Source organism: Pelodiscus sinensis, chromosome 1, assembly GCF_052426305.1.
Source record: "Pelodiscus sinensis isolate ZL-2025 chromosome 1, ASM5242630v1, whole genome shotgun sequence".
Lineage (NCBI taxonomy): Eukaryota > Metazoa > Chordata > Testudines > Trionychidae > Pelodiscus > Pelodiscus sinensis.
The window spans coordinates 36,704,667-36,727,155 of NC_143052.1; the positions used below are offsets into that span (position 1 = coordinate 36,704,667).

Sequence of the window (22,489 nt, forward strand, 5' to 3'; positions counted from 1 at the left end):
CTACATGATTAGTCAATAAGGGAAGGCACTCAGTCCCAGCTCCTACTGGTTCTAGGTGCTACCCCCGCTGCAGTTTAAATGTAGTAAGAGCCAACTTAGTCCTGGCTCATGCCAGGTCTGGGACTGCTGTGGCTCTGCATTTTAAATGTAGTAAGAGTCTCTTACTACATTTAAAATGCAGATCCACAGTGGGGGTAGCTCCCAGACCTGGTGCAAGCTGGGACTGAGCCAAACTTGCTCAGTCCCAACTCCTGTTGGTCCAGCAGCCCTTATCTGCAAAGGGTCCCAGTTCCCTGCTGAGACCCCCCCCCGGCTCTTCCCCCGCGGACAAGGGCTGCTGCCACAGGATGCAGAGCAGCCTTTGCTCGCAGTGAGCTGGGGCCCACTGCAGACAGGCTGCTTAGCAGCAGCTTCCCCTTCTCCTCCCTCTGTGCTGCTGCCTCTGATAGAGGCATGGGGGTGGGGGGCTGGCGGCTCCACGGAGATAGTGCTGGGGGTTACTGACTTAAGCCAGCTCCACCAGCTCCTTTTCCCTCCCCTTGCTGCCTCTGTATCAGAGGAAATTCAAGAAGTAGACTACTCAGCTACTTGCTTACATCCCTACTACCCACAAGCAAAGTTTACATATTAATATTAACCAACATACCGTATTTTCCGGCGTATAGGGCGACTGGGTGTATAAGACGACCCCCTATCTTTTTAATTAAAAGATAGGGTTTCATCTTATACCCCAGCGCCCCTCCGCCTCCTTTGCTCCCGGTGTCCCTGGTCTGCTGGAGATGGTCCCCAGCAGACCAGAGGCACCGGGAGCAAAGCCGCCAGGAGCGCCTGGGCTGCCCCCCCCGCCGGAGCCCCTCCGCGGCTTTGAAAGCCTCGGGGGAAGCCGGCGGGGGGGCATCCCAGGCGCGCATGGGCTGCCCCCCCGCCGGAGCCCCTCCGCGGCTTTGAAAGCCTCGGGGGAAGCCGGCGGCGGGGCATCCCAGGCGCGCATGGGCTGCCCCCCCGCCGGAGCCCCTCCGCGGCTTTGAAAGCCTCGGGGGAAGCCGGCGGCGGGGCATCCCAGGCGCGCATGGGCTGCCCCCCCGCCGGAGCCCCTCCGCGGCTTTGAAAGCCTCGGGGGAAGCCGGCGGGGGGGCAGCCCATGCGCGCCTGGGATGCCCCGCCGCCGGCTTCCCCCGAGGCTTTCAAAGCCGCGGAGGGGCTCCGGCGGGGGGGCAGCCCATGCGCGCCTGGGATGCCCCCCCCCCGCTGGCTTCCCCCGAGGCTTTCAAAGCCGCGGAGGGGCTCCGGCGGGGGGGCAGCCCATGCGCGCCTGGGATGCCCCCCCGCCGGCTTCCCCCGAGGCTTTCAAAGCCGCGGAGGGGCTCCGGCGGGGGGGCAGCCCATGCGCGCCTGGGATGCCCCCCCGCCGGCTTCCCCCGAGGCTTTCAAAGCCGCGGAGGGGCTCCGGCGGCGGGGCATCCGGCGTACAAGACGACCCCCGATTTTTGGGGGATGTTTTTTAACATCAGAGGTCGTCTTGTACGCCGGAATATACGGTAGGTAGTTTCTTTCCTTATTCTTTACCTTGTTTTGAGTCACTCTCCTCCCCAAAATCCAAATTAAATACTACAATATTAAATGAATAACAGGATGCTCATAGGCTGCTCTTCTGTTCAGATGAGCACTTATTATAATAATGAAAAGATTGAGGACAGGGGCCTATAGGCACTACTGTAGTACAAATAAGGCGGTTTTGTGTTGAACATGTGAACAAGTTAGTGTTGTTTTGGGGAACTGTTTCTTTCATCTTACTCATGCAAATTTGTGAACTTAAGTTCAAGATACAGTCTATTCTGTTTACATCACATCTGCATTCCAGTATTAATTAATGGTGCTTTGTTTTAGCATGCGATGCTAGCTGTGCAGGCTGCATGGGAGAAGGTCCTGGCAAATGTAAAAACTGCTTGTCTGGATACACAATAGATGATGAAAAGTGTACAGGTTAGTTGGATTTTTGAGAGTTAATGAACTGTGAACTGTAGTACACTTGCTGGATCAAAATATGTTCCAAAAGGTTGACTACAAGATGGGTTATTACTGAGTGTCTCTTTAATGTTAATAGAGCTTCAGCTCTTGTAAGTGCTTCAAAATATTTAATAGAAAAAATCTCAGCCGTCCACTGGTTTCATGTAACAGATCCTTTCTAATATTCAGGCACTCTGCATAAACTGATCTACAGCAAGGCCTAAAAAGACTAGACCGTGCTACATAGGGATGAACAGTATTGCGCTTAATACTTAATGTCTGTTCCAGGTATATCTGTTACAGTGATAGGATAACAGGCAGGCGAGTCAAACATATGTCCCTCATGATTTTTGACCTGTATTGCTGTACATTCTCACTTTATAATAAAAGAATAGAGCATAGTCACTTTATGCAGACTCTAAGCTATAACTTTTTATTAAAAGCAAGCTTGCAAATATTAACAGTGCAGTTTGTCATGTCTGCCAGAGTTAGCGTGTAGTCTGAAACAATGCTTCCAGGTATGTAGACTGTCTCCTATAAATCTAGTTAGAATGGCAACTCAACTTCAATGTTATTTCACTGGTGACTACTTTAGCATTGGGAAAAGAGGAGGAATGAAGCTTTCATGGGGTGCAAATGGGAGTTGCTGTGGAAAAGGACATTTGGAGCAAGACACTGAAGGAGAGGGAAGATAAGTAACAAGCAAGATTCTTGGTGGCCTACGGAGGACCATTTTTGTTATGAAATGTGACGTCAAAACTATTGACAGCATTTCTGCCACCTTTATTACTAAGGAGCAGTAAGTGGATATATTAGACATCCACAGATGGAAGAAAGCAATATTTATTTTCCCTTACTAAAATTTAAATTGTTCTTAAATTTTTGCAATCCCCTTATGGAGCTGATTGTTGGGCAGTTTCATAGAACCTGATATTAGCAGTTTTCACACTAAAACTGTTTTAAAACAAGGAATTAACTTTTTCAGATATTGATGAGTGTAACCATGCTGAAAAGGTGTGTGTAAGAGAAAATGAAGACTGTGTTAATACCCCGGGCAGTTACAAATGTGTTTGTTCGGAAGGCTTTGAAGAAAAAGATGGCATTTGTGTTCAGGTTGTAAAAGCAGGTGAGTGACTTTAAAAAAGACCCTGCAAGTAAATGTTCTTTAATTCAACTTGCTTAACATATCAGGCTTGCAAGGTGTGAGTACATCGGAAGCAGACTAAACAACCAGTGGGCCCTTGGACGATCAAGATGCTAAAGAAGCACTCAGATGATAAAGTCATAGTGGAGAAGCTAAATGAATTCTTTGCTTCAGTCTTCACAGCTGAGGATATTGGGAAGATTCCCAAACCGAGCCATTCTTTTTAGGTGACAGATCTGAGGAATAGTCCTAGATTGAGGTGTCATTAGAGGTGGTTTTGGAACAAATGGATAAACTTAACAGTAACAAGTCACCGGGACTAGATGACATTCACCCAAGAGTTCTGAGAGAACTCAAATGGGAAATTGCAGAATTATTAGCTCTTTGTAACCTATCCTTTAAATCGGCTTCTGAACCTAATCACTGGAAGATAGCTAATGTGATAATATTTAAAAAGGGCTCTAGAAGTGACGCTGGTAATTACAGACCAGTAGGTCTGACATCAGTACCGGGCAAATTATTTTATTCCTTACTATAGTTTCAACTAATCAGACACATGGATGAATATAATTTGTTGGGAGACATTCAACATGGTTTCTGTAAAGGGAAATCATGCCTTACTAATCTGCTTGAGTTCTTTGAAGGGATCAACAAACATGGACAAGGAAGATCCCATGGATATAGTATACTTAGATTTCCAGAAAGCCTTTGACAAGGTCCTTCACCAAAGGTTCTTAAGTAAAGTAAGTTGTCCTAGGATAAGAGGAAAGGTCCTTTTATGGATTGGTAACTGGTTAAAAGACAGGAAACAAAGGGTAGGAATAAATGAGAAGTTTTCAGAGTGGAGAGAGATAACTAGTGAGGTCCCCCAAGAGTCTGTCTTGGGACCCATCCTATTCAACTTATTTATAAATGATAGAGAGAAAGGGGTAAACCGTGAAATGACAATTTACAAATGATACCAAACTGCTCAAGGTAGTTAAGACCAAAGCAGACTGTGAAGAGCTTCAAAAAGATATAATCAAACTAAGTGATTGGGCAACAAAATGGCAAATGAAATTTAATGTTGATAAATGTAAAGTAATGCACATTGGAAAAAATAATCCCAAGTTTATATACAATATGATGGGGACTAATTTGGCTAATACTACTAAGAGAGAGCTCGGAGTCATTATGGTTAGTTCTCTGAAAACATCCACTCAGTGCAGCGACAGTCAAAAAAAGCAAATAGAATGTTAGGAGTCATTAAAAGAGGGATGGAAAATATCTTACTGCCTCTATATAAAACCATGGTACGTCCACATCTTGAATACTGTGTACAAATGTGGTTGCCTCATTTCAAAAAAGTTATATTGGAAAAGGTTCAGAAAAGGGCAACAAAAATTATTAGGGGTTTGAAACGGGTCCCATATGAAGAGAGATTAAAAAGACTTGGACTTTTCATCTTAGAAAAGAGGAGACTAAGGGGGGATATGATAGAGGGCTATAAAATCATGTCTGGTATGGAACAAGTGAATAAGGAAAAGTTATTTACTTATTCCCATAGTAGAAGAACTAGGGGTCACCAAATTAAATGAATAGGCAGCAGGTTTAAAACAAACAAAAGGAATTTTTTCTTCGTTCAGTGCACAGTCAACTTGTGGAACTCCTTGCCAGAGGATGCGGTGAAGGTTAGAACTTTAACAGGGTTAAAAAAAGAGCTAGATAGATTCATGGAGGTTAGGTCCATCAATGGCTATTAATCAGGATGGGTAGGAATGGTATCCCTAGCCTCTGTTTCTCTAGAGGCGGATGATAGGGGAGGATTACCTATTATGATCCCTCCCTCTGGGGCATCTGGTATTCGCCACTGTCAGCAGACAGGATACTGGGCTAGGTGGACCTTTGGTCTGACCCAGTATGACTGTTCTTATGAGTACCCTATAGTGTAGTCACTGTATCTGAGAATACGCCATCACTTTCTCTTCCGTGAGTGTATGTACACATGTCCCTCAACCCCTAATCTGCTTCAGTCTCGGCCTCCTATGTTAACATCTTTAATTATAATTTATTTGTGGATAGACGAGGCATTCTCAGACAGCATCTTTATTAATTTTATTGTCCTACTGATCCATTTGCTATCTGATAGCACCCTTCCTTCTATTTTTATTATCTCCTTAAAAGGGAGTCTCTTTTGTGTTTGTTAATCTGGAAGGGTTCAGAAAAGAGCTACAAGAATTTGTGGTTTTGAGGAAACATCTTACAATGAGAGGCTTTAGGAGATCAGTCCATGATATTGAAAGAAGAGTTTCTGGTGGAACTTAAATCAGAGTCTGAAAATACCTAAAGAAGGAAGAGATATTTGATACATGCAGGCGCTTTATTTTTGAACACAGAGGCATAACTCAATCCAGTAGTTAAAAGTTTGTTAGAAAAAACACATTTGATATAGGAATGCAAATTTTTAGGTAAGGGAAATTAACCACTGGAACAGATCACAAATGTGTGTGACAGATTTTCTGTCACTTGAAACAGTGGTTCTCAGCCAGTGATATGCACAGTCTTCTGAGGGTACATCTGTTAATCTAGATATTTGCCTAGTTTTATAACAGGCTACATAAAAAGCGCTAATGAAGTCAAGACAATTATTTGTTTATACTGTTCTATACGTGCTGCATGGCAATTTAAGTACAATATGTATTTTCCAATTGTTTTGTTTTGTAATAGTGTGCTGTGGCACTATTGTACTTTTAAGTGGAGTAATCCTGGCTAGTCAGACCCCTGAAAAGGGATACAGTAATCTGGAAAGACTGAGAGCCACTCATCTGAAAGATGTTTTAATCTGCCAAAGTTACTGAGCTTGATGACAGCATTGAGTTAAAAAATAAGTCTTGTTACACAGGCAGAAGCCTGTCAGATTCACAGCTGTGAAGAAAGTGGTGTGGACCATGAAGTCTGGTCTCCACTGTGAAATATACAGGCAATCCCCGAGTTACGCGGATCCGACTTATGTCGGATCCGCAGTTACGAACGGGGCTTTTCTCGCCCCAGAGGGAGCGGCGGGACGCCCAGATGAGCCGCGGTCCCGCCGCCCGCATCCTCCAGGGCGAGAAAAGCTGCTCCCCGTCTCCCTGGTCTGCTGGTCAGACCAGGGAGACGCGGAGCAAAGCCGCAGAGGATGCCTGCAGCGGGACAGCCGCGGCGCGCCTGGGCTGTCCCGCTGCAGGCGTCCTCCGTGGCTTTGCTCCGCGTCTCCCTGGTCTGCTGGGGGGGGGGGGGGGGCGCAGCTAGTGCCCCCTCCTCCCCTCCCCCCCCCCTCCCCGCCCCCCCCCCCCCCCCAGCAGACCAGGCTTTTCTGCCCACGACGCCCTGGTCAGTTTCAGTTGCGGCTGAATCAGGACGCCTGGGGCAGAGCAGCTGGGATGCTGCTGGGTTGCTCCAGTAGCGCCGAGGAGCCACCCAGCAGCACCCCAGCTGCTCTGCCCCAGGCGTCCCCAAGTCAGCCGCTGCTGAAACTGACCAGCGGCTGACTACAGGAAGCCTGAGGCAGAGTTGCTCTGCTCCCGGCTTCCTGGAATCAGCCGCTGATCAGTTTCAGCAGCGGCTGACTTGGGGACGCCTGGGTTTCTTAAGTTGAATCTGTATGTAAGTCAGAACTGTCGTCCAGATTCAGCCGCTGTTGAAACTGATCAGTTTCAGCAGCGGCTGAATCTGGACGCCAGTTCCGACTTACATACAGATTCAACTTAAGAACAAACCTACAGTCCCTATCTTATACGTAACCCGGGGACTGCCTGTAGTTTTGTGTACTTTTACCCTATAATATACACATTTCAGTCTTTCACAGACTGATGGTCCCAACTTATTGTAGGATGCTTCTGGTATTGCCATTGTTATTCTGACCTTCAGAACTGGGGGACTGGAGAATAGCAGCTGCTAGCCAGTTGTGTAGCCCTTAAGACAGTTCTACAGTAACCATCCTACGGTAACCTTGTGAACATTCCCTGCTCTTTGAGTAAGGATCTCTACAATTAAAATTTAAATATCTGAAATAATGGAATTTATTTAAAATCTGAGACAATGAAATTGACCAAAATGAGCCATGAATTTGGGCCCTAGACACAGAAGAAGTGACAGTTACACTAGGTTGTGATAGTTTCTCTTGCCTTTTTTTAATCTGTTAATTCACATAAAGCATTATGCAGTAACTTTCTTTAATCTCCTTCACCTTTCCCAATGTCATGAAGGACTGAGTTATGCGTGCCTTCAGTATAATTTTCAATAAATACCTAAACTACTCATGCATGTGAATTTGTCCTTCGTATATGCTCTGGGTCTGACCCCAGCCTTCTAAAATCAGTAAAAGTATTCCCATTTACTTCAATAGGCTTTGGAAGACACATTTTGAGTTTAACCAAGAATAGATATATTGCATGGTCACAGAATTTATGGGCTTATAACTTGGAATAAATATCACCAACATGTTCAAAAGGCACATTTCCTTAAAGGTTATTTTCCTGTTCCATTCAGTCTCATATACAGCTGTTTGGGCGATAGGTACATCACAAATTCTTTTGTTTTAATTGGAAGAGGTATCCTTGTTAACAGAAAACCTGAATTGCTTCTGCTATGAGCCTATTTTAATTCCTTTGCAACATATCTGATATAGAAACACTTGCTCAACTAATCCTAAAATGTGTAGACCAGAACCAATTTACAGTAAAACCTGGGTTATCTGGCATGCTTGGGGATTAGGACATTCTGGTTATCTAAAAATTCCAGTTATCTGAGAGTCCCAGCTGCCTGTTCCAGCTTGGGGCATGGTGTCTGGCCAGGAGGGGTCTTGAGGTAGGGTGTCAGAGCATGCTGGGAGTATGGGGTCTTGGCGGGAGGAGGAGATACTTACCTGGCTTGGAACCCTGCTGCAGCAGGGAAAGACTCTAGGCAGCATGCTCTTGTTTCGGGGGGGGGGGGGGGGGGGGGAAGGGGGAAAGCTCAGCCTCCCCCCACACCCCACCAATGCCGTGGAGAACCCAGTGCAGCTGCAGCATCAGGTCAGTTTTATCGCTGGCAGGGCATTTGGGAGGGGGGGGGAACCCCGACCTTCCCTGCCAGACCAAACTCTTCCACTTCCCCAGCAGGCTGTGGAGGGGCGTGGGGGAGAGAGTGGCAATGCATGGGGGGGGGCCCAGCAGAGTCCAGGGGCGCCAGCAGAGCTCTAGTGTGCCCCAGGTAGGGTTGGGGGGCAGCAGAGCCTGAGCTGAGTTCCACGCAGTTGGCAGTTTAAAAATGCCGAAGTCTGAGAGCAACTACTCAGAGCCTTAGACCCGGCCACCCCTCCCCCTTCCAGCTTCAGCGGCCACTGTAAAAGCTGCCAACTGCACACGTGGAGGAGGAGGCTGCGTGGGACAGGGGCAGTCCTGCGGGATGGGGAGGCCGCGCCGTGCGCAGTGGTGGCACAGCCGGAGATGCACGCTACCAGAAGCCCACCCCTGCTGGCAAAGCTCCAGTGTGAGCTGCCTACGGGCTCTGCAAGGGGCAGGGGAGTAGAATTTTTTCACGGACCCCTTGCACCATTTGGGAAGCATTGCCCTAGGAAATTTGCCGGTATCTAAAGTTTTCTGGATGGTTAAGTGTCGGATAGTGCAGGTTTTATTGTATAAAGCTAAGACCAAGAGACAAAAGCAAGCTGGCATCTTTCTAATATGACTTGACTCATATTGATGGTTCTTGATGGATATTCTTGGATCATTTCTCAATGCAATAAGTTTCCATAACCAAAAAGTGGCAAATACAGTGGTACTCGTAAAATATAATTAGATGCTTTATTCTAACTGAGACACTTTTCACAGGAGAAGAAATAGATACGTCGGCAACTGCACCTACATCTGCTGGACATGAGGATTTATGATCTACATTCCAAAGCAAGGCATTAATAGCTGTGCTTTAAATTATTGGACTGATGTGCTATTTACCTGATCTATGGAAAGGGTGTTGAATATTCAGGTTTCCATTATGATTATGTTGGTAGAGATGAATTGCCCTCCCAGCTGCATTTCTTCATTCACTTAAATAAATGCCACTTTTATACAGGTTTTTTTTAAACTGTCAAACGATAAACCTCATTCTAGATGGATAAAATACAAAATGTGTTTGAATTGCTATATTTTGATTTAAACAGTTTATTCCTAAGGAAACTGCTATTTCTCTATTTTGGCATCTTTGGGAATGATTATCCTTTTATAAGGAGTTAAGTCTATCTCAAACTTCATAATTCAAACAAAACAGATTCACCATCTGGGGGCTTCTGACATGAATATTTTTTCTAAAAGCCACATTCTGGTATAGAAACTGTAAAAGGGAGTCTTTTGGAAAACTCTTCTCTTAAAACTGAATGCCTAATACTTCATTCAATAAAGATTTATTTTGACTGGTATGTTTCTTAAGTTATATCCTGCCTTAAATATAAATTACAGGGGAAAGTAGGTGAAAATAGATTATTGTACTTTCTAGCTTCAGTAAAAGGAGAGCCTGTCTCTCCCTATCGAAGCATGCTTACTGGCATGATTCTTCAAGAAGTCTCTGAAATCAGAGTTCAAATTTCTCCTAAATAAAGTGTGATTACAGTAAATGTTGGCATTGTACTAGGTGCTGTACACTTGTAAGCAGCTATCCCTTTGAAGTGGATAGTACATAGCAGGGGTGGGGAATTAAAGCCTAAAGGCCAGCTTTGGCACCTGAATTGCCTGGATCTGGCCCCCTGAGGTTTGGGCCCTGGTAATTGAGGCGCCTGTGCTGGTACTCCAGGCCACCTTCCATTACCCTGTTGGTCTGGAGCACACAAATTCTACTATTGTAGCGCCCCTCCTCTCCCCCCCAGGGCTCTGGTGTGCAAGGGGAACTTGAAGAATCCTCCTTCTCAGTCAGGAGTCATCTGAGAGGGTTGGGTTTTTTGCTTCTCATTTGTAAGCAGGGCCTCCCCCCATCCCACTGATTTTTGCTTCAGTGGCCCCTGAACCAAAAAAGGCTGCCCATCTCTGCTACATAGAAACAACAGTACTACTCCGTGTGTGTGTATAGTGCACCATATGTGAGGATCTTGCACTTGACAAAGCAATAGTTATAGTTGGAACTAATATTACTGTTTGTATTAGTTCTTCCTTTTGTAGTCTTAGCTTTAGTGAATTGCACCAGGTATAGTTAAAGCAAGGTTTTTGGTTGGGGGGAGCTGCTGATCCCCAGAAAAATCAGTCTAAGGCTGCACAAAAGTAAGAAGCCAACACCCCCCCCCATAAAACCCACCTCACTGACATGGCCCCGGACTGAGAGGCCTACTGGGCAGCTGGCTTGAGGGGTGGGGTCTAGGCAGGAGGGATGTTGGTGGGGTTTGGGAAAGTGCTAGGATGCAGGAGTGGACTGTGGGAGGGCTGGGCAGCGTGCAGGAGCAGTCTGTGGACTGGGGCTTGGGGAATGTCTGGGTGGGTACTTACCTGGCTCAGTATCCCCTGCCATTCCCATTCACTGTCCCCTACTGCTCGTAATGACTGCTCCTCTGGGGAAAAACCAGTAGCCTGAGTCTCAGAAAATCGACTGTCGTCTTATTGACAAAATGAAATAACTTACATTCTTAGAAGTGAACAATGGGAAAAAATTGATTGAAAAAGTGAAGGTGGTAGAGCTCACAATAAACAAGACATTTTGGGTTCACCTTACATTCACAATGTGCCTCAAAAGTTACCAATCAAGGCTTAATGCACTGGGAAAAAATTAAGAAAAAATGGTGAGAGTAATGAGCAAGGATGATAACCATAGGAGCTACAGCCTCAAGCACTCTGAGAAGTGAGATGGTGTTTATAGTAATCAAACATGAAAGAATTAGAGCAGGAGCATTCGCAGCAACAGAAGGAAAAAGTATCTGGGTCAGTGTTCCCTATAAACTTGTGTGGCCACTCAGATTTCAATGATGCCCAGTTGATTAGGAGAGTGTCCACGACTGGGTTTTGTTTCTAGTGGTGGTGCACATAAAACTGTATTCTGTACCTGGTTGGAAAATATTAGAGGGAACACTGATCTGCGGTGTTATCTACACTGCAGAATTTTATTGCTAAAAGAAGTTTTTGACAAAAAGGAGTGGAGGTGTACACACAGCAACTTGTGTTGACAAAACTACCTCATACAGAGCTATGAAGTTTTTTCTAGCAAACTTAAAGTGACAAAATGTCAGTGTAGATGCTGCTGTTCTTTATATCTCCTAACTGGCCTCCTTCTGTATCACACAGCTCCCCTGCACACATATACCCCTCCCCTTTCAAAGCTTTGAGGAGTTCTGACATTTGTGTGTGCCCCTCAGACACAAAAAAGCAAATCATTAATGTAGAATTCTGCTGTCTCCTGCACTAGGACTGCAGAGGCAGGTGTGTGGATGTGAGAGAGATTGTACAAAGCAAGGGATGTGGGGACTGGTTGCTTCTGACTGCTTTTTGAATTTGAGGACAGCATGCTGATACACTCATTTTCTCCCATGCACACTGTCTCTCATCCACTTACACAACACATGCTCATTCTGTGTGTCACCTTTCCCCACCACAAACTTCAATTGAAAAGCAGCTAGCAAACTAGTAGGATGCCCATGGAATGATGGGATTGGGAAACCTTTCTCGTTACTCTTTACTTGTCTCAGAAGGCATTGCAAACCCTTCCCAAAGCACCCGATAGCCAGTTGCACTCTGGGATAGCAGTGTGCTATTCTCCGTACAAGAGCTACGGGCTACTATGGATGTGTTTCACTGATATACTGAGCATAGTGTGGATAAACAAAAGGGCTGTGTCTAGACTGGCAAGTTTTTCCGCAAAATCATCTGCTTTTGCGGAAAAACTTACCAGCTGTCTACACTGGCCGCTTGAATTTCCCCAAAGCACTGATGATCTCATGTAAGATTGTCAGAGCTTTTGTGGAAATACTATGCTGCTCCTGTTCGGGCAAAAGTCTTTTTCCGAAAAACTTTCGCGCAAAAGGGCCAATGTAGACAGCAGAGATTTGTTTTCCGCAAAAAAGCCCCGATCGCGAAAATGGCGATTGGGGCTTTTTTGCGGAAATGCGCGTCTAGATTGGCCACGGACACTTTTCTGCAAAGAGTGCTTTTGTGGAAAAGCGTCCGTGCCAATCTAGACGTGCTTTTCCGAAAATGCTTTTAACGGAAAACTTTTCCGTTAAAAGCATTTCCGGAAAATCATGGCAGTGTAGACGTAGCCAAGCAGTTTAATTAAAGCAGCATTACTTTTGGCAACAAAATTCTGTAGTGTACACGTAGCCTCAGAAACATGAAGGAAAAAGTGGCAGTAATGAACATTGCCTGGTTTTAGGGGAAGAGAAGTAAAGATGACCCTGAAAGGGCCACCTTTCAGGCAGGAATAAAGATGAAGGGTTATCAGCAATGATAAGGTTAGAGGGTTTGGAAGGGAAAATGCCACAGCCAAATTCCACATTAAGCTCAAGGTTATGTATGATAGACTGAGATGGATTTGAATCAAGAGAGACTAATCAGCATTGGAGTAATTTGTGCAGGGATAGAAGCTGAAGTCATAGCACCAAGAAACAGTGTGAAGGTAGAGCCTTGTGGTGGGTGGGCAGGTTGCTGCTGCTGGGGGTTGGAGCCGCTGGGGGTTGGAGCCACTGCTTCATGGCAGGCGGCAGCTGCTCCGGTGGCCTCAGCCAGGGCCAGAACCGGAGCCACGTGTTGGGCGGCAACTGAGAGGCCTCTCTGAGGCTACGTCTACACTGCAGGGTTTTTAAAGAGTTCTTGCGCAAAAACTTCTTGCACAAAAGCACATCCATACCTCAAAGCTTTTGTGCAAAAGAACATCCACACTACATGGACACTCTTGCACAAGAAAGCTCTGATTGCCTTCAACAGAATGGCCATCAGAGCACCTGTGCTTTTTCGGATAGGCTCTATTGGCACAAGAAACCTCATTCCTATAATTAAAACAGAGTAGGGAAAGGTACCAAAAACATGGAATGATCAGAGTTGAGAACAGATCCTGAATGTTAAGCCCCTCTTGCTGCATATGCTAGATGAGTGAATCACTGCCCAAGAATGCACACCATAAGCAAGTCTGGAGCGAAGAGCTGTACTGTGTCTTTTACTGCAGCCTTGAAATATAGGAGGTATTGTGAGCTCGAGGAGAGAAGGTAGGACTATTGCAGTTTGCTTTGATCTGTGCCCAGCTCTGTTGACGACTTCCTGTGTGACTTCAGTCACTTTATTGACTACTCTGTGCCTCAGTTTCCCTATCTATAACAAAAGTACATTGTGCCTCAGAATCATCACAGAAGGTGGTGATTTAATGTGGGCAAAGTGGCATGACACTGCCAGAGCAAATAGGAAACAGTTATCTGCTACATTGAGTGTCTAATCTTGCCTTAGTAGATCAAGCTATAGCCTTCCTCCCCATCACCAGAGCACTAAATGTATATCCATGCCACCCCTGCCTTCAGCTTCATGCTCTCCCTCCCCCCTTTGCCCAGAGCTGCTTCTTTGGCAGGGGAATTCTCCCATGGGTGGATGCTACAGTCGCACACATCGAAATATGATCTCATTGTTAGCGCACAAGACAAAACTCACTCCGCTCATAGATGGAAAATCTTAGAGGGAACACTGCTATCAAATATGCAGTTTCAAAAACCTGTCTTTATTCATCCTTAACAGTGAACTTGCTCTCTCCAGTTTTGTGAAATGATTGCCCACTTGTGGTGAGTTACTACTCACTGCTCAGCTCTAAGTGGCTGTTCCATCAGTTACTTATACCATATTTGATCTTACTATGTTTTTGTTCTTTGTGAAAACTAGCAAATGACTTATTGAACTGAATGTTTTTTTCATTCTACAGCTGTAGTATAGACAAAGCAGCACTTATTTCTTTTAAAGCAAAGCATTTCCATTAACTAGTATTTTAGTCGCTAGCGTTTGACAGCATGTGACAAACTCTTTTTTTAGCCATAGCACAGGCAACAGTAAATTCTTTTATATTCTTCCTACCATACGATTTAAGTTAAACTTGATTTTGCGCAAATACTTGTAACACAAGAGTTTTTGCGTTAAAGTATTTGCGCAAGAGAGCATCTACACTGGCATGTGCCTTTGCGCAAGAGAGATGCTTTTGTGCAAAAGCATCCATGTCAGTGTAGATGCTCTCTTGCAAAAGAAAGCTCCGATGGCCATTTTAGCCATCGGGCTTTCTTGTGCAAGAAATTAACGTTGCTGTCTACACTGGCCTCTTGTGCAAGAACAGTTGTACAAGAGGGCTTATCCCTTAGCGGGCGCATCAGAGTATTTGCCCAAGAAGCACTGATTTCCTATATTAAAACGTCAGTGTTCTTGCGCAAGTACTCGCAGCCAGTGTAGACAGGTGGCAAGATTTTGCGCAAAAGCAGTTGCTTTTGTGCAAAATCTTGCCAATGTAGACACAGCCAAGGTTTTTTTGGACACCTTAGTTAGACTTTCCTTAGAAGACCAGCTTGCTATAAAGGGACAAGGTGGGTGTGGTAATATCTCTTATTGAACCACCTTCTCTTGGTGAGAGAGACACGCTTTTGAACATACATAAAGCACTTCTTCAAGAGGCCAGTTTTACATAGAGTTTGCTTTATTGCTCACCACCACTGATGATGTAAGGAAGTTTGTGTTACTCACTGCCACAGTTTTCATAGAAACGTCACTATTAAATCAAGCAAAAGTAATAAATACGCGCATCAGTGCTGAAAGGATGAAAATTGCTACTCAGGACGTGCTCTAATCTGCTTGAAATTGGTGGGGTTGGGAGAGGGGACATGGCAGCATATCTGACCATTAATATCAGCTGGTGTTTAAATTGGGTCTTTAATTACAAGGCATCCATTACTATGTAAAGTAATGCTTATTATTCTTTCCATTTTTCTGGTTAAACGTTGTTCAGTAATGTTGTGTAAACTCATCATCAAACTGCTGTTAGGCCTAATGGAGTACATGAAAGTTCCCAAGGCCTATGGCCCTTTGGTTTTGCTTTGGGAATGAGAAGGATGAGTACTTTGTAGGTGGTAACAGCAATTTTCCCCATCTAAATATGTACAACTGTGCTCCAAGTTGGGGGGGAGGAGGGAAGAAGCATATCATGACATTTGTTGTTGCAGGATACTGTACTGAAACAGACTCTCCCAGCTTTCATTTTAAACCAGTAGAGGGTACTCTTAAACTGCTAAACCACAGTTAAGGGTTGTGTTCCCAAGGCCAGCAAACAATGTTAACTAGAGAAAAGGTGAGAACAATTATTTTAAACTTCTAATGCCAGTGTATGAGAGAGAGAGATCTCAGTAAGATAAAACTAACATTTAGTATATTCACAAATTCCTAAGCACTCAATACTGTCTACCTTAGTCATCAAATAAGAAACAATGGTAGCAGATTCTGGGACAGCAAACATTTATGCTTCACTTTACCTATGTGAGCAGTCTCATTAAAGTCAATGTAGCACTATTCATATGCATAAAGTGAAGCATGGGCGTAAGTATTTGCAGGATTGTGGCTACAAATTACTATAAATTTAAATTTCTGCCAATTAACTAATATAGTTCTTAATATGAACCAATTTAAAGCTATGGGATTCAGTAGATAAGGCTGCATGATCTCACAGAAATGTAGGCCTAGAAGGGACCTCAAGAAGTAGTCCATCTCCATTACCCTGAGGCAGGACTAAATATACCTGGACTATCCCTAACAGATGTACTGTAATCTTCATCAGAAGAATAACTGATATCACACAATATTAGAAAGATGGGTCATAATTATTATTTACATACCTTTTTCTCATTATTTTTAAACTTAGAGCCCTACCAAATTCATGACTATGAAAAATGGGTCACTGACTGAAAACTGTCTTCTCCCCATGACATCTAAGCTACGTCTACATTGGCATGATCTTGCGCAAATACTCTTTAACACAAGAGTTCTTGTGTTAAAGTATTTGTGCAAGAGAGTGTCTGCACTGGCATGTGCCTTTGTGCAAGAGATGTGCTTTTGCGCAAGAGCATTGATGCCAGTGTAGATGCTCCCTTGCGCAAGAAAGCTCCGATGGCCATTTTAGCCATCGTGCTTTCTTGCGCAAGAAATTCATGTTGCCTGTCTATGCTGGCCTCTTGCGCAAGAACAGTTACACAAGAGGGCTTATTTCTGAGCGGGAGCATCAGAATTCTTGCGCAAGAAGCACTGATTTCACACATTAGAACGTCAGTGTTCTTGCACGAGAACTCCCCGCCAGTGTAGACAGGCAGCATGTTTTTACCCAAAAGCAGCTGCTTTTGCGCAAAATCATGCCAATGTAGACACAGCGCTAGTGTATAATGTGCTTTTACCCTATATGACATAGATTTCATAGGGGGAGACTAGCATTTCTCAAATTGGAGAGGCCTGACTTAGTAAAGAGTTGCAGGGGGTTACAAGGTTTTTTTAGGGGAGTTGTGGTATTGCCACACTTCTGTGCAGGACTGCCAACAGCAGAGAGGAAGGGGAAGGGCAAAAGGAGCAATTGCACTGGTGCCCAGTGTTTCAAAGGGGTCCAGAGCTTCCGGCCATGTCTGCTGCTGTTGAAGCAGCGATGGTGGCCGGAATCCTGGGCCCCTTTGAATAAGTGCCAGAGCACCATGCCAGTGAGCACACTGCACAACTTTGAGTGTTGTAGGGGGTGCCCAGCACCATGCTCTAGGTGGTGCTGAGGGCTGGCTGCTCCGGCCCTGCCTCTTCCTGGTGCAGCTCTGCCCCCTCTGGGGGCTCTGAGACACCCTCCCCATGCCCTTTGCCCCCAGACCTGCAGGGGCTGTTGGCCTTGCTGCTTCCATGCTGTCTTAAGAGCTGGACTACCAGAGAGTGGCAGTTGTTGGCCAGCCGACCAGTTCTGAAAGCAGTGCCCAACCAGCAGCAGTGCAGAAGTAAGGGTGGCAATAACTTATCATACCACCCTTACTTCTGCACTGCTGCCTTAACAACTGGATGGCCAGATAGTGGTGGCTGCTGACTGAGGGCCCCACTCTGTATGCAGCAGTGCAGAAGTAAGAGTGCCAATATTATACCATACCATCCTTCTTCACTGCTGCTGCTGCTGGCATTAGAGCTGGGCTCCTGGCTAGTCGCTGCTACTCTCTATCTGCCCAGTTCTGAAAGCAGTGCCACTGCCAGCAGCAGTGCAGAAATAATGCTAGCAGTATCGTAACAATAAACCTGCAACCTCATAACTATACAATTGCAACATCATGACATTTCAGATTTAAATAGCTGAAATCAGGAAATGTATTACTTCAAAAAACCCTATGACCTTGAAATTGATGAAAATGGTCTGAATTTTTTTTTTTTAAAGAGTCTTACTCATACAAGCTGAAGTCAGCACCAAAACTTCCCTTGGTAATATTTTGTCAACACAAATGTAAAGAGTACATCAGTTCTTGAAATATCACATACTTTCTCCATGCAACTAGTACTTTTACACTGCTTCTTATCTGTATAACAACAAATTATTTCATTAAGCATATGAACTATTTACTCCTCCATACAAGTCCCAGCTTTCATCAGCCAGTTGTACACAGCATCAAATCCATTCTTATTGTTCACAGATGTTTTGTCTCTACAAATTGACAGAGACGCAAAGGATGATGTAACCAGTGACACCTGGGACCAATTCATGATTCTTATTGGCACATCTGGAGCTCCCAGAATGATTAAAGAACTAAGACTAATGGAACCACTTTTATGGCCAATTTGCAACCCAACACTACCTGGGCCAGATGTCGTATAATGACCGCTGGTGGCTCATTAAGAACAGAATAACATTGTTTTCTACTGGTGCTCTTGCCTTGACATTGGAAACTATTTGTTCTCCATTTTTTCCTTCAAAACTTTCTGTAGATGGTAATGTAAAGGGACAAAAACTATGATCATTTCATTGCAAGTGGCATATTTTGTTTTAGTGCCCTGTTTTAAGGATTTCATAGTTACAAAATATCAGGGAATTAGGGGTTGGGAAACAGATAAGATAGTCAGCACTCTTGTTGCAAGGGGAAGATCAGATAATTCTTTTGTTACTTAGGAGATATTTTATTTTCTAAACATGTTCACTTAAAACATATGTATAATATGTGATATTAATTTCTTAACCTTGTCTGTGCCACTTCTGTAGATGCCCTGAAGCATTTCATAGATGTGCAAAATATCATCATAATTATTTATTGTGACAAACTCTGTTCACATGCAGGTCAGGTAAGGAAGAAATATTGTTTAAAATTTGAAATCTCTATGCTTTCTTTCTATACTGGCTTTGCTTGCCCTGTGTATTATCTAATCCGAAGGTAAAAGCATGCTTATATCCATCCCTATTCAGGTAAGTGCTTAAAGTCATGATTAACTTCAGGCATGTGATTCAATACAATTCCCCAGAAGTCAATGTGACTTAAGCACTGGCTTAAGTACTTTGCTGTATGAGCAGAGCTGCAGTAGCCAATAGTTGAGTACCAACCTATTCCTTCTGCAAACAGTAACACACATGCTTAACTTTAAGATTGTGAATAGTCCCACTGTCTCGAATGAGACTACTCCATGCTTGAAGTTAAGCATGTGTTACAAGTTCTTGTAGAGGGAGGACCTAAATTACCAGCTGTGTGCCCTTTTTTTGTAAAGTGATATTCGAGACCTTCCATTGAATTTTGATTGAAGTGGTTTGATGTAGAACAATGCCCATCCCTGGGAAAGATCCCTTATTGTTGAATTTAAATATCTCAGAGCACGTGCTCCAAAACCAGAACAAGTTGTGAACAGAAGTGATTGTTAACAGCAATGGAAAGGGCTGACAGTTTCATAGTAGTCAGTCTATAAACAAAAAATGAACTACTTTGAAGAGCTATCTTCTCTTCTGAAAATAGCATAATATTTACCAGGAAAGTCATCATCAATCATATGGCAATCTGGCTATTGGCTTAAGCTTTCTGTGATAATATTTGGACTTTACATAATGTAAAAAATAAGAACACAGTGTTTAGATGAGTAAGGAGTACAGTAGTGGAAAGATGCAATTACACAAGTTAATGTTCCTTGAATAGAACTTGAATAAACTTCCATGGGAAATTTGTTTATTTCTGAACTTAGCTAACTGGTTCCAGGAAATACTCACGCTATGAAAAACTCTGCCTATTCCCTGGGGAAGGAGAAGTATTTATCAAAGGATTGGGATACTCTATCTTTGCCAGTGGAGGAATGGAAATGCCGTTCATTATTCTTGGTCTCTGTGTTTACAAGTAGAAAGAAAGAGAGAATGCACAATATTAGAGACTGAATTAGGTTGCTGTTTCCAAGGTCCTGGGAAAGCCTCAAAAGCTGTCCAGTTTTTAGAAGCAGATTGAGTGACTCAGGGAAGTAGTAATACAGTAGTAAGAAGGGATCCACAGAGTGTGTGTGTGTGTGTGTGTGTGTGTGTAATCAAAAAAGCCCAGCTCCACAAAGGGATTGAGGCATCCCTGTGACCTGCAAAACATCTGCCAAGCTGCTGCTGAATCCTGTGGGCTTCTCAACTCACTTGGCACCCATATTTCCATTGCAGAACTCCATTGGCCCCTACATTCCTGGTTCTGGGCATACGCGTTGCTGCTTCACTCTAGGTGGCTGCAGGCTTATCTCTTACCTACACCCCAGCATAATCAATGGGAAGATAAATATTCACCCACCTGTTTTACCTTGAGTCCAATCTGATATGTGTGCTTATAAGGATACTTACCAGGTCAAGCTCCATTCAAGATCTGTGCAGGACTGCTAACCACTGTGTAGTGGCAGTGGTTGCTGCTGTCATTATAACATTTAGCTCAGTGGTTAGAGCATTCACCTAGCATGTGGGAAATGTGGGTTTAAATTTCCCCCTCAGCCTGTAGGGATTTGGACAGGGTCTCTGATACCCCCATGAACACACTAGCATCTGGCTAATGAGATATCCTAATAAGGGAATTCCCGAATCTCTGCAGTTGATCCTGTTACACTTCATATAAATACTTGATAATCACTGCATCAGAGAGTGAGAATAATTTTAAATCTGGTGGTTATGGTGCCCACCTGGGAGGTGGCAGACCCAGGGCCTATCCCCTCTTCCTGCCTCCCCCCTTCCCCGTGCCAGAGATTTTAATTATTTATCCAAACTGGAACGGCTTCTACAGAAGAGATTGAGGGAGACCTACATCAGAATGTCCTACAGTTCCATGGCTTGATCACTCACCTAACAGGAGATTTCTATTCAAATTCTTACTGTTAAACACACATGGTCGGTTGAGAACCAGCCTATGGTTGACAGTGTTGTAGCAGATGTTGTGCAGTGAAATTCACTCAGCTGGCTGAATCCATGAATCTTGCCTGGTCAGCCCTGTGTGCAGCAGCAGTTAGAGCCAAGGAATGTACCCCTTTATACGTCCATGGAGAATTTGAGAGCATTGTGTGTTGAGCTTTTTTTGGCCACAGGCTGAAGGACATGCAATACCACTTTTGATTATAAGGAGCGACTGAAGGGAGACCACCATTATGTGAGATCGTGACATTTTGCATAAGGTTTAATGTATGCTCAGTCAGGGCTTTGGTGATGAAATCGCACACAGAATGCTTCCAACCATACAGACTTTTGAGATGTGGTTGCCTCATCTCAAAAAAGATATATTGGCATTGGAAAAGGTTCAGAACAGGGCAACAAAAATGATTAGGGGTTTGGAATGAGTCCCACAAGAAGAGAGATTAAAAAGACTTAGGCTTTTCATCTTAGAAAAGAGGAGACTAAGGGGGGGATATGATAGAGGCCTATAAAATGATGACTGGTGTGGAAAAAGTGAATAAGGAAAAGTTATTTACTTATTCCCACAATATAAGAACTAGGGGTCACCAAATGAAATGAATAGGCAGCAGGTTTAAAACAAACAAAAGGAAGTTTTTCTTCACTCAGCACACGGACAACCTGTGGAACTCCTTGCCAGAGCATGTTGTAAAGATTAGGACTTTAACATGGTTCAAAAAAGAGCTAGATTAATTACTGGAGGTTAAGTCCATCAATGTCTATTAGTCAGGATGGGAAGGAATGGTGTCCCTAGCCTCTGTTTGTCTGTAATTGGGTGATAGGAGAGGGATCATGTGAGGATTACCTGTTGTGTTCTCTCTATCTGGGGCATCTGGCATTGGCCATTGTTGTGAGGGTCTTAGGAGACAACCATCTCCCCAGCACCTTCCACTGGTTGCCATTTCTTCTTCAAAGGAAGTTGCTCTCTGAATAAGCAAGAATTATGAGTTTACTCAATAAACTGGTGCAGCCTTCATACTGATTTACACCTTGGCTACATCTACACTGGCATGATTTTCTGAAAATGCTTTTAACGGAAAGGATTTCCGTTAAAAGCATTTTCAGAAAAGCGCGTCTAGATTGGCAGGATGCTTTTCCGCAAAAGCACTTTTTGCAGAAAAGCGTCCATGGCCAATCTAGATGCGGTTTTCTGCAAAAAAGCCCCGATCGCCATTTTCGCGATCGGGGCTTTTTTGCAGAAAACAGTACTGTGCTGTCTACACTGGCCCTTTTGCGCAAAAGTCTTTCGGAAAAAGCCTTTTGCCCGAATGGGAGCAGCATAGTATTTCCGGAAAAGCACTGACAATCTTACATGAGACCGTCAGTGCTTTTCCGGAAATTCAAGCGGCCAGTGTAGACATCTGGCAAGTTTTTCCGGAAAAGCGGCTTATTTTGCGGAAAAACTTGCCAGTCTAGACACAGCTCTTATGTAGACTCCTGAAGATGGTGCAACTGCGTGAGGAAGAAGATCATCTTGCAACCAAGACACAAAAGTTGAAATCAGAGATCTGGGTTCTACAAGCTTGGCCATAAGCTCCTGTATGTCTCTGGGTTAGTGACGTCCTCTCTCTGTGCTTCAGAGTCCCCGATCCAAACCCTCCAATTAGGAAAAGGCCAGTGGTGTCGCTGACCATGACAGGATCAGCTCAAGAGAGGAGTGTTTTGAGAGAGCTGGTGAAATGGCTCCTATATTTCTGTGACTGGAGTCCCAGGGCAGCCAACTGAGATCACTCAAGTAGGGTGAACTGCAAAGAATAGGGGAGCCATTCCCTAAAGCTGGTGAATATTCCAATATTTAGATTTACCAAGCCAGCACAAAACACCTTCTGTAACACCTTATGGGTTATGCAGAAGCCAACAACACAGTTCCCTTGCTTAAGGCAATCCAGCCTTAGGCTTCCACCCAGACACCCAAGTCAAATATGATCAAAGCATTTGATACGGTCTCACATTAACTTCTTATTACTAAACTAGAAAAAT

General features: G+C 44.2%; 1 protein-coding gene across 2 annotated transcripts in view; it reads left to right on the forward strand.

Moving 5' to 3' along the window:
- Nucleotides 1-22,489, forward strand: part of CRELD2 (CRELD disulfide isomerase 2) — a 61,325-nt gene that overhangs the window by 18,980 nt on the left and 19,856 nt on the right. Inside the window, exons 8-10 of one of the 2 annotated variants that reach the window (XM_075927874.2) lie at nucleotides 1,888-1,983; nucleotides 2,993-3,133; nucleotides 18,332-18,411. In XM_075927874.2, coding sequence (XP_075783989.2) covers nucleotides 1,888-1,983; nucleotides 2,993-3,133; nucleotides 18,332-18,411 — 317 coding nt within the window. Of the gene's footprint in view, nucleotides 1-1,887; nucleotides 1,984-2,992; nucleotides 3,134-8,982; nucleotides 9,567-18,331; nucleotides 18,412-22,489 lie in introns of those variants that run through there. The other variant, XM_075927895.2, reaches the window with a different exon arrangement.